Raw genomic sequence first — 12,139 nt, 5'->3', positions numbered from 1 at the left:
CAGGCCCCAGAAGTGCACACCACCAGATTAATACGACACGTATACTGGTGGTCCAATCAGAACACTCCAGGCCCCAGAAGTGCACACCACCAGATTAATACGACACAGGTACTGGTGGTCCAATCAGAACACTCCAGGCCCCAGAAGTGCACACCACCAGATTAATATGACACATATACTGGTGGTCCAATCAGAACACTCCAGGCCCCAGAAGTGCACACCACCAGATTAATACGACACGTATACTGGTGGTCCAATCAGAACACTCCAGGCCCCAGAAGTGCACACCACCAGATTAATACGACACGGGTACTGGTGGTCCAATCAGAACACTCCAGGTCTCAGCAGTGCACACCACCAGATTAATATGACACAGGTACCTGTGATCCAATCAGAACTCTCCATGCCCCGGTAGTGCACACCTCCAGATTAATATGAAACAGGTACCAGTGGTCCAATCAGGACACTCCAGGCCAGAGCAGTTTACACCACCAGATTAATACCACACAGGTACTGGTGGTCCAATCAGAACACTCCAGGCCCCAGAAGTGCACACCACCAGATTAATATGACACTGTCATGGAACACACGCTCACGGCTCTGAGAAGCAATCTAGCACATGGCACACCCGTCTAGGATTCCTCCAGCTATCCTACAAGCTAGAACCCCGGTGTTAATCACTCTTCCACTATCCACACACCCCCACACCAGACACAGTAGCTTGCCACCACCCAACAGTTTGTCCACAGACTGGTCTGCTGGGCCACCACACACACACAGATCTCCGTTTAGCAGATCTGCTACTTTACAATCTGCATGCAATCTGCCAACACACAGTACAATTGCATACAGATTTTCAATGAACTTAGACCGAGCACATAGACACTACAATACAACAATCTCTCCGGAGATATGAGCCCGAGTTTAGTGCACAAAAGTCACTTATTAATTTTAGATTTATTATCCTGGAAGTGAGCGGTGCATAAAATATATACAAAGAAAAGGAATTACAAGAAAGACAAGAAGACCCACAGAGTTGGCTATTCACTAGGAAAATAAAAGGGATAAAAACAGAAATAAACTTTATCGAGGTTTATCCTGTGACAGAAGCATGTCAGAATTGTCTGCAATTCCCCAATTGTACCGGTTCCATAGGAATCACCCCGTCCATATCTCAGGCTCCTCAATTTATTGAAATTTGAATGTGGGTGGGACTTTAGCCCTTGTCCAATCAACCCTGGGGGATGTTTCTGTATCAGCCTACAGGGCGTTCTGTGTTCTGAAGTGACCTGGATCCAATGGGCCAGGAATGACTCTGATCGTTGGGTCAGAGATAGGATTTTTGACACCAGCGCATCAGTCCGATCGTGACAGTACCAATCACTGTTCAGCTGTCACAATCAGGTGCCATTTTTGTGTGTTTCCCCGGGATTCTACAGAGGATACATATTCAGTTTTATATGGACATGGAGCTTAAAATGTGTCCAATCAGAAGTATTTTCATCTCTCTGCAACTAATATTTTAGCTTTTATGAGAGATGAAATAGATTCCTCTGATCTGTTGGTATAAATCAGAGCTGGCAGACATTTTGGAGCCTTCTCCTGATCAGGCTACAGCTCTTGTTTCAGGTTCAGGAAGGTGAGAAATCCATGTCTACATGGATGAGTTCTATTGGCATCTCAGTGTCTCTCCTGGCCTAGAAGCTGCTCTGTCCTTTCACATGCTAATTGGTGACCATATGTCTCTGACTGATTACTGAATACCATGGAATGAAACTAGATCTACAATCACATCCTTCTACAGATCACTTCACATCTCAGCTACTGGCAGAACTACCCGACTCCCACATTTATGTTACAAATATATTTCTATATCATTATCATATCTCCTCTGAAGGATCTCGTCTACAAGGAGAATACATGTCATGTTTGTAGTCATTCCTCATAACTGAGGTCTTCCAATCAGTCAGAAATTCTCCAATCAGTCACAAATGTAAGGGACCACTGCTCTGACCACTGATAGAAGGGAATTCTCCCATTGCTCCCCAATTTAAGGTATCAATAATTTAACCACTGATATAAGGGGGATCCTTCTCCCATTGGTCACCAACGTAAGGGACCACTACACTGACCACTGATATAAGAGGGTCCTTCTCCAATCGGTCACCAAAGTAAGGGACCACTACACTGACCACTGATATAATGCGGTCCTTCTCCCATTGGTCACCAATGTAAGGGACCACTACACTGACCACTAATATAAGAGGGTCCTTCTCCCCTCGGTCACCAAAGTAAGGGACCACTATACTGACTACTGATATAATGGGGTCCTTCTCCCATTGGTCACCAAAGTAAGGGACCACTACACTGACCACTGACATAAGGGGTCCTTCTCCCATTGGTCACCAATGTAGGGGACCACTGCACTGACCACTGATATAAGGGGTCCTTCTCATATTGGTAACCAATGTAAGGGACCACTATGCTGACAACTAATGTAAGGGAATCCTTTTCCCATTGGTCATTAATGTAAGGGACCACTACACTGACCACTGATATAAGGGGTCCTTCTCCCATCGGTCACCAATGTAAGGGACCACTACACTCACCACTGATAGAAAAGAGTCCTTTTCCCATTGGTCACCAATGTAAGGGACCACTATACTGACCACTGACATAAGGGGGTCCTTCCTCCATTGGTCACTAATGTAAGGGACCACTACACTGACCACTGATATAAGGGGGTCCTTCTCCCATTGGTCACCAATGTAAGGGACCACTACACTGACCACTGATATAAGGGGTCCTTCTCCCATTGGTCACCAATGTAAGGGACAAATACAATGACCACTTGGGATGATCTCTGGGTTTAGTTGTCGGAGAGTAGGGATGAGACGACAGTACAAACCAAACTTTGCCTGTTCCGGTCCCGTGTTTTGCAGGAGCCGATCATCACATATAGAAGAGACATTTCTACCACTTCTATATATAACAGCTTCCCGCTGTCACTGGTGCCTGAGGAAGACATGGATGGGTACAGCGGCCACACCCCCAGGAATTAGTGAGGTCATTGGGAATCCCTGCCATGTAAGGAAGGGGGCGGGGACAGCAGTGACATCACTGACCAAATATGGTCACTGGTCACATTTGGGTAATAAGGTCCCACCATCCCTGTCCCTTCACTTATGTAGATGATGACAGTTTAGGGAGCTGTCATTGGGCTGGTGCTATTGTCGGGTACTATATACCCCATACTCATTCACATGGGGGACGGTATATGGGGGTTCCTTGTTATTAAAGGGGGGTTCCAGAATCCAATATGACCCCCACTCACAGATCCCCACAGCCACCAGCCAAGGTGACAAGGTGCTATGCCTGGGGGAATCCCCCTGATAAGGTGACCCCCCCCGGTAAGGTGACCCCCATGTTGTGGGCATGTGGCCTGGTATGGATCAGGAGGGGGGGCACACTACAGCCCCCCTCTGCACTCTGTATGGTGGGCTGTATATGATATACTGCTGACCCCCGCACTCTGCACCGTTATTGAAGGGTGTGAGGTGTCACCGAGGAGCAATGTTCTATATTGAAGTTTGCCGTCATTGCACCGACACACACAATAGTTTTTGTTCAATAAATGTTTTATTATAATTTTACATTTAACAAGATTGAAGCATAAAAATCAGGAAATAGTAAAGGAAGGAATCCGATTGGTCAGGAAGATCCCTTGTCTGGAATGTGGGGGCGGAGTCATTATTATTGGCGTACAATACAATACACAACGTGTTCCATTATTATAACAAAGTATTGTAGAAAAGACCCCAACATAGAAAATGGGGGAAAGGAGGAAATAAAGGCGGATATGAAGGGGAATCTGTGTACGGGGAACACCTTAACAATCACCACCATTTTATTCTCCAGGGCCTCTGATGTCACAGAATAGATGTTTGGGGGTTTATCTCATCTTCAGGACCAAAATCTGCATTTTCCCATGTGTGCAAAATCATGCAGAAACAGCTCTGGCAGTGAGAGGGTTAATGTGGGCTAGATGGGATCACTCTGCTGGGGTGACATTAGAGCTCCCCCTAGCTGCAGCCTGCTAATAACATTGCTGGGAGGTCTCTTCATTTCTCTGCTCCATACTTCCCGTCTTTATAGAAACGTCTCCTGACATTTGGGGGTCTATTCATAGAATGTGTAGAACCATTCACCTGGTGAAAGTGCATGTCCATTCCTTAGCAGATTCGGAGAGGTAAGTGTGCATGGATGGGGTGTAGGTCAGTCCTTACCCTAGATGAAATCTCTCATACAGACACAATGGAACTCATGGGACTTTATAAAGAGGAACTCCAGAAAAACATCAATAAAGATCTTCCAATGTTTTCTTCCCAATCAGCGTAGAAATCATAAAACCCTCCCAGCAGGTGTACAAGGCCATGAAATCTCTCACAAAGTCCATCAATGGACAATTCCTGGACAACAATCACCGTGGGACAGAATTCTGAGCACCATAAGGAGGATCCAGCAGCGTCATCCATCTCCACGCGTTTCGTGGTGCAGCGCTCACTTCTTCAGGAGAAATGATTCCTGCTGATCAGAGTATACACCAATAATAAAACAAATGGCGGCAGGACCATCACTGGCTGGATGGAAAGTGGAGCAGGAAAGTGGCGTCAGGTAAGTCTTCCCAGGAGTTCTGTGCTGGGCCAGCTCCCTTGTTTATGGAAGCCGGTGGACATGCTGGTGCTCGGGTCTATGACACTTCCTGCCTACCATGGTAAGCCAGCCCCCCTCTGTGTTCTCACTGTATGCCCCCAGGTCTGCCCCTCCCCCCATGTGTACGCAGATTGCACAGAACACATTGGAAGATTTGATTGATGTGATTTTCTGGCGTTCCTCTTTATAAAGTCACATGACCATTCTGTCTGTATGAGAGATTTTATCTCCTGTCCATTCCTTCTCTGTGAATGGGGCTAAAACACCGATGTCATTAGGAGATTTGCTGAGCCGGGGGAATGTTTTCCATCATTACAGAGCATTTCACACTCCATTTATATTCTTCTCCTGATATCAATGGCCAACCCGGTCCCACACTTCATCCATGTCTTTGGGGGCCTCTGATCTCCTTATCAACTGTTTCTTCCATGATGAAGATCAGCCATGGAGTATATCTGAGGTGTATATCAGGGTGTGCTTCTTCCCCACATGAGAGCTGGGATGTCCAGCAACATTCATCTAGAAGACATTTCCCGCACTCAGTGCACTAATACACCTCCAGGGTTGTGTGGGACCCCTGATGTACAGGAAGACAGGACTTCAGTGAGGAACAATTCCCTTACTTAGGACAGGAAAGTTGTTTCTTCCCCGTGTGAGATCTCTGATGAATGGAAAGATTGAAGTTCCTTGAAAAACATTTCCCACACTCAGAACAGGAATATGGCTTCTCGCCCGTGTGAGATCTCTGATGTCTAGAAAGATGGTACTTCTGTGAAAAAAATTTCCCACACTCAGGACAGGAATATGGTTTCTCCCCTGTGTGAGATCTCTGATGTTTAGAAAGAATGGACGTCTGTGAAAAACATTTCCCGCACTCAGGACAGGAATATGGCTTCTCCCCCTTGTGAGATCTCTGATGGCTGTAAAGATGGGACTTCACTGAAAAACATTTCCCGCAATCAGGACAGGCATACGGCTTCTCCCCTGTGTGAGATCTCTGATGTTTGTAAAGATTAGACTTCTGTGTAAAACATTTTCCACACACATGACAGGAATAACTTATTTCCCCTGTGTGAAGCCTTTCATGTGTGACAAGATGTGATTTTAATCCAAAACATTTCCCACACTCAGGACAGGAATATGGCTTCTCCCCCGTGTGAGATCTCTGATGTGTGTAAAGATGTGACTTCTGTGAAAAGCATTTCCTGCACTCAGGACAGCAATATGGCTTCTCCCCCGTGTGACATCTTTTATGAACTTTAAGATTGTATTTATAATGGAAACATTTTCCGCACTCAGCACAGGAATACGGCTTCTCCCCCGTGTGAGATCTTATATGCAAATTAAGATGAGATTTATAATAGAACCACTTCCCACACTCAGTACAGGAGAAGCTCTTCCCTGTTGGAAGGCCGGCCCGGTCCCGCACAGTCTGAGGTTCCTCAGGATACGAGGAATCCGATGGTCCATCTACACTGGGTGGTGCCCGATGGACATTGGAGGGAGCCGGGTTTTCTCTTGGACTATATTGTGTGATGTCCTCATCTTCTACTTTCCAGTCTGGAGACAAAGTGAGACAATCCTCGGAGGTTTTCCTCATCTCCCGGCCATGGACTAAAATACAAAGACAAAGAGGATTACTAGACAGGAGCTGATTGGTTCCCCCAAACCAGGACTCCGCCCACATCAGGCAGCTGAGGGGATTATAGGACGAGGGTCCCCACCCCCTCTATCACTCATCACCATCTTCCCAACACAAGAAGTACTGCACTTCCTTATTTAGTCCATAATTTAGTCATGAAGAACAGCGGGGCTGAGCCCCACCAGAGGTCAGAGAGTGAGGATGGGGGGAGAACAACCAAGATGAAGACTGGACTGATCCTGAAGACCACCATCATTGGGGTATTGACTCCTCCCTCATTATCACTTTCTGTTTAAGGGTCCAAAGTTGGAGGATGTTATCACATTATTATCACCATGTAAAAGTCTGTGCTCCAATCACATCATCCGATATAAAATGTCCAGCTGGGAGGAAATGGGGGGAACAAAAGAGAATATATAGCAGTGGTATGCAATTTATAACATAGAGTTGTGTTCAAAATAATAGCAGTGTGATGAAAAAAGTGACTAAAGCTGAAAATCCTTCTAATCCTTTTATTTCCATCCACACAAATGCATTGGGAACACGACACATTCTATTCCAAATCACAACATGAAGAAAAATACATCAAATTTGTGTTGTTCCTCTAAAAAAATGGAAGAAAAGTGAATATTAGACGGTTCAAAAAAATCTCAGTGTTTGTATTCTTCTTTACAAACTCAAACATTCACTATATAAACTGAGAAATGTTTGAAGATTTTGCTTTCCTTTGAATGACTTCATGAATATTTGGTTGTAGTCGCACTGTTTCTGAGAACTGCTGTACATCTGTGTTGCATGGAGTCACCCAACTTCTGGCCCCTGTGATCAGGTATTCCAGCCCAGGATGATTGGACCACATTCCACAGTTCTTCTCTATTTCTTGGTTTGGCCTCAGAAACGGCATTTTTGATGTCACCCCACAAGTTTTCTATTGGATGAAGATCCGGGGATTGGGCTGGCCACTCCATAACGTCAATCTTGTTGGTCTGGAACCAAGATGTTGCACGTTTACTGGTGTGTTTGGGGTCGTTGTCTTGTTGGAACCCCCATTTCAAGGGCATTTCCTCTTCAGCATAAGGCAGCATGACCTCTTCAAGTATTCTGATGGATTCAAACTGATCCATGATCCCTGGTATGCGATAAATAGGCCCAACACCGTAGTATGAGAAACATCCCCATATCATGATGCTTGCACCACCATGCTTCACGGTCTTCACAGTGTACTGTGGCTTGAATTCAGTATTTGGGGGTCGTCTGACAAACTGTCTCCGCCCACTAGACCCAAAAAGAACAATCTTACTTCCATCAGCCCACAAAATGTTGCGCCATTTCTCTTTAGGCCAGTCAATGTGCTCTTTGGCAGATTGTAACCTCTTCAGCACACGTCTTTTTCCCAACAGTGGGACTTTGCGGGGACTTCTTGCAGATAGCTTGGCTTCACATCGGCGTCTTCTAATTGTAACAGTCCTCACAGGGAACGTCACACCTTCTTTCATCTTCCTGGGGCTGATTGTTGGCTGAGTCCTCACAGGGAACGTCACACCTTCTTTCATCTTCCTGGGGCTGATTGTTGGCTGAGTCCTCACAGGGAACGTCACACCTTCTTTCATCTTCCTGGAGCTGATTGTTGGCTGAGTCCGCCCCATTTGGGCTATTCTTCTATCCATTCCAATGGTAGTTTTTCGCTTTCTTCCACGTCTTTCAGGTTTTGGTTGCCATTTTAAAGCATTTGCCATCATTTTAGCTGAGCAGCCGATCATTTTCTGCACTTCTTTATATGTTTTCCCCTCTCCAATCAACTTTGTAATCAAGGTACGCTGTTCTTCTGAACAATGTCTGGAACGACCCATTTTCCTCAGAATTTCAGAGAGAAATGCACTGTAACCAGCATGTACAACATTTGCTGCCTTCCTTCCTTAAATAAGGGCAATAATTGCCACCTGTTTATCAAAGAATGAATGACCTCACTAATAGAACTCCACACGGCTATTATATTGAACACGCCCCTTTCAATGAGTGATTCAATGACACAGAATCAGCAGCATGCATGTCATGACTGTCGGGTCTGTTGGATTTCTATGACTCCACTACACCTGATAGGAAATTATTTGCCATGTAGAAATATAATTTCTACAAAAAATAGTGATTGATCCGGTTAGTGATGTCTGACTGCTAGTATTTTGAACACAACTGTAAATTATATAGTGCAGGGGTCAGGAGTATGTAATGTACAACATAGAGTATATAGTGCAGGGGTCAGGACTCATAATATCGGTATTCAGTAATCAGTGGAGCTTTTAATGTTTCCTGTAGACAAGTTGCAGAGATCCCACACCGCTGCCTCCCATCTCCTGAGACTGCACTCAGTGACTTGGGTCTTAGACACTACAGACATATCCCTCCACCCGGCACAGCCAGCAGACCACAGAGCAAGGAACCCTGGGAGAAATGTTCTGTCAGAGATCTTACTAGACCCGGATATGGGGGAGAAGACATTAGACACACACCCCAGGTGCCTAGGTCTAGTAATGTCTATAGTGAAAATCCACATTTTGCTGCCAGCTGAACTCCAGAACCTCCATAATTCCAGTCTAGATACATAAATTGTGTCTGCAGCACAGAGAAGGAAGATTATCCGAGAGAAATCCAGGAATACAGGATGGGGAACACAGCTCAGGAAAGTGACCAGGGGATTACAGGCTGATATCACCCAGTCCCCGCCCTACTCTGGACCAATCAGTGAGCAGTATGGGTGGAGGAATGGATTTAGTGTTCATGATCCACCTGTGCTGATCTCTGTAGGAGTGTCCTCCTCTATAAATGTCCCCGTTATTCCATCCTCCTCCATAGACTGCTGATCATCCCTCACATACGCCTCTTCTTCTTCTGCTTTCACCTCAAATTCTATATCGATTGGATCTCCACTCTAAATCAAGGAAATGAGAAATTTTACAAAAAATATATAAGCTTACATGAAAAATCCACATATTTTCTCCTCAAGTCCATGTTCTAGATTCCCCATCCCACCAACCTTGCAATAGTGAGGGATGGTGTGACCTTCCTGTGTGGAATCCCGGGAATACAGAGGACGGGGACATCTCTCTGGTGGGTTCCTGGTATTAGGTGGCTCCATCATATCCTTGTGTCCTTCTGAAAACTCCTCCATCACTCCATACTCCTCATCCTCCTCTTTATACTCTTCTTTAACATCAATATTATCATCCCCGAGGATTCCACTCTGAAAGATATAATAAAACATTCATTGTAACAAACATGCTGTGTATAAATCACAACTACCAATAATTGTCATCATCTACCTGATGATGGTGAGGGATGGTGTGACCTTCCTGTGTGGAATCCCGGGAATACAGAGGACGGGGACATCTCTCTGGTGGGTTCCTGTAGCTGGATGACTCCACCATGGTGTCCTGGTACAGATCTTTGTGTTCTTTTAGAAGCTCTGACTCCTCCATCCCCCCATCCTCATCCTCCTCCTCTTTTATCTCTTCTTTAACCTCAACTTTAGGATCTCTCAGGTTTCCACTCTGAATATATAATAAAAATGACATCAATGGTAACAATGCAGATAATGTACAGATCCTAATGATACTATCAGTGATTGTTCCTCATCTACCTGATGATGGTGAGGGATGGTGTGACCTTCCTGTGTGGAATCCCGGGAATACAGAGGACGGGGACATCTCTCTGGTGGGTTCCCATGACTGGATCCATCTGTAGGAAACACACACACTGACTGAATCCATTGTTTCTATGTGTTTATCAGATGATGGGGGATCTAGGTGGATCCTCCGTACTGCTCTCTCCTTTACAATAAAGTCTCCTCTTACCCGGTGATGTGAGGGGCGGCTGATTGTCCATCATGACGTCCTTGTAGAGATCCTTGTGTCCTTCTAAATACTCCCACTCCTCCATGGAGAAATAGACAGTGACACCCTGACACCTTATAGGAACCTGACACACACAATGATACAGTCACCATCCAGACACATCCCTTGTCTGTTACTGGAGAATGTCCCAGAATTCCCGGCACCGCTCACCTCTCCTGTCAGCAGCTCCATCATCTTCTTGGTGACTTCTAGAATCTTCTGCATGTTGTGTCTCTCAGGGTTTAGGGAGTCACATGGAGGCACTGTGATGGTCATATGATCACCTGACTTCAGAAGAGGAAATCTCTGTATTGAGGAACCAATAGGAATATCATGTTAGACTCCCAGAATCCTCCTCACCTCTCCGGTCAGGTCTGTGTTTTATTAATAGAAATAAGAGTGATGTCATGTGACCTCCCAGAATCCTCCTCACCTCTCCGGTCAGGTCTGTGTTTATTAATAGAGATAAGAGTGATGTCATGTGACCTCCCAGAATCCTCCTCACCTCTTCGGTCAGGTCTGTGTTTATTAATAGAGATGAGAATGATGTCATGTGACCTCCCAGAATCCTCCTCACCTCTCCGGTCAGCAGGTAGATGATCTCCAGGGTGAGGTTTAGTATCTTCTCAGTCATGTGACTCCGGTCCTCCTCCATCCTCATTGGTGCCATCATGTGATCTATACAGGTCTCCTTGTAGACGGATAACTTTGGGAAATGAAAGTAAGAATGATTTGGATGGTATTGGTCACACAATAATAGGATGTGGATGTGAGGGGGGAATAGGAGGGTTGATGGACATTTAAAGTGTAACTAAAGACAAACCACTTGTTTCATTTTGGATAGAGTAAGGGAGGGTTATAACCTCTGTCAGGTGTTTTTGCCATCTGTGTCCCATTGGGGAGATTTCCCTTCACTTCCTGTCCCATAGCCAAAACAAGTGAGAGGAAATCCCCCAAAAGTGAGGGAATTCTGCTGTCATTGGACGATATACCCTCTATTAGTGTTCTGATGTCAACCCAAAATTTGGGGCTCTCTTTCACTCTTGATTATAATGGTCACAGGGACAAATGGGGGCACAAAGCGCTATAAAAACTGACAGATGCTCTAATTCCTCTCTAATCCAAACCTAAAAAAAATGTTTTCCCTTTAGTAATACCTTAAGAACTACCGCCCCCCACGGGAACACGTTTACTTTAGACTGTTTAGTGTTTAGACCCCAGAACTCTCTTGGTCTGCTGGATCAGAAATCCCCTTTTCTCTGTTGGGTTTGTTTTGTCTCTGAACTGGTTTTGATGAGTTTTAGATCTGCAGACAAGGAATGATAAATGGTTACATAGTCGGTAAGGTTGACTAAAGACACCCGTCCCTCCAGTTCAGCCGCAGTGTGTGTATCTGCGTGTCTATGGCACCATCCTCTTCCATATCCCTTTACATTGTGTTCCCTAAGAAACACATCTAAAAGGTTTGTGAATGTATCTACACTCCCCGCTGACACACCAACTGTGGAAGGGAGTTCCACATCCTTACCGCTCCAACAGTAAAGAATGTAACACACAGTTTAAATACTTGACCTCCAGAAGGTATTACCCCTTCATGAACAGGTTATATTTTGCTGTTCAGCACTGCACTACTTTAACGGCAAATTGTTTCGTCTTGCAACACTGAACCCAAATTAAATTTATATAATTTTTTCACACAAATGAAGCTTTCTTTTGGTGGTATTTGATCACCACTGGGGGGTTTTGTATGTATGTAACACACTGCATTGTTACTAATTGTAGATTGTTAAATGGCCACAATATGGCTGTGCTCTGCAGTTCAGCTGACACAGGAAATTGTACAGCAACGCTAAGAATGCTGGGACTAGTATGCTGCAAGCAGGATATCTCCATTCAG

At 45.1% G+C, this 12,139-nt stretch overlaps 2 protein-coding genes across 2 annotated transcripts in view; both read right to left on the bottom strand.

Annotated features, from left to right (window-relative positions):
- The window catches only part of LOC149434948 (uncharacterized), a 120,662-nt gene extending 110,802 nt beyond the window's left edge, over positions 1 to 9,860 (bottom strand). The window contains exon 1 of the mRNA XM_089663185.1: positions 9,673 to 9,860. Within this exon, the coding sequence (XP_089519311.1) occupies positions 9,673 to 9,828 (156 nt within the window). The 5' untranslated portion in view covers positions 9,829 to 9,860. The remainder of the gene's footprint in view (positions 1 to 9,672) is intronic.
- On the bottom strand, positions 3,621 to 9,361 carry LOC149434949 (uncharacterized). Its single transcript, XM_089663155.1, has 2 exons — positions 9,328 to 9,361; positions 3,621 to 6,327 (listed from the first exon to the last, which is right to left on the bottom strand). Exons 1-2 carry the CDS (start codon positions 9,359 to 9,361, stop codon positions 5,333 to 5,335), a joined length of 1,029 nt encoding a protein of 342 aa, XP_089519281.1. The 3' UTR covers positions 3,621 to 5,332.
- Positions 9,861 to 12,139: the final 2,279 nt, after the last annotated feature.

Source organism: Staurois parvus, unplaced genomic scaffold, assembly GCF_062004578.1.
Source record: "Staurois parvus isolate SC_StPar_1 unplaced genomic scaffold, SC_StPar_1.0 ptg001636l, whole genome shotgun sequence".
Lineage (NCBI taxonomy): Eukaryota > Metazoa > Chordata > Amphibia > Anura > Ranidae > Staurois > Staurois parvus.
Note: the sequence above shows the minus strand (reverse complement) of the source record. Positions and strands in the feature narration are given on the sequence as shown.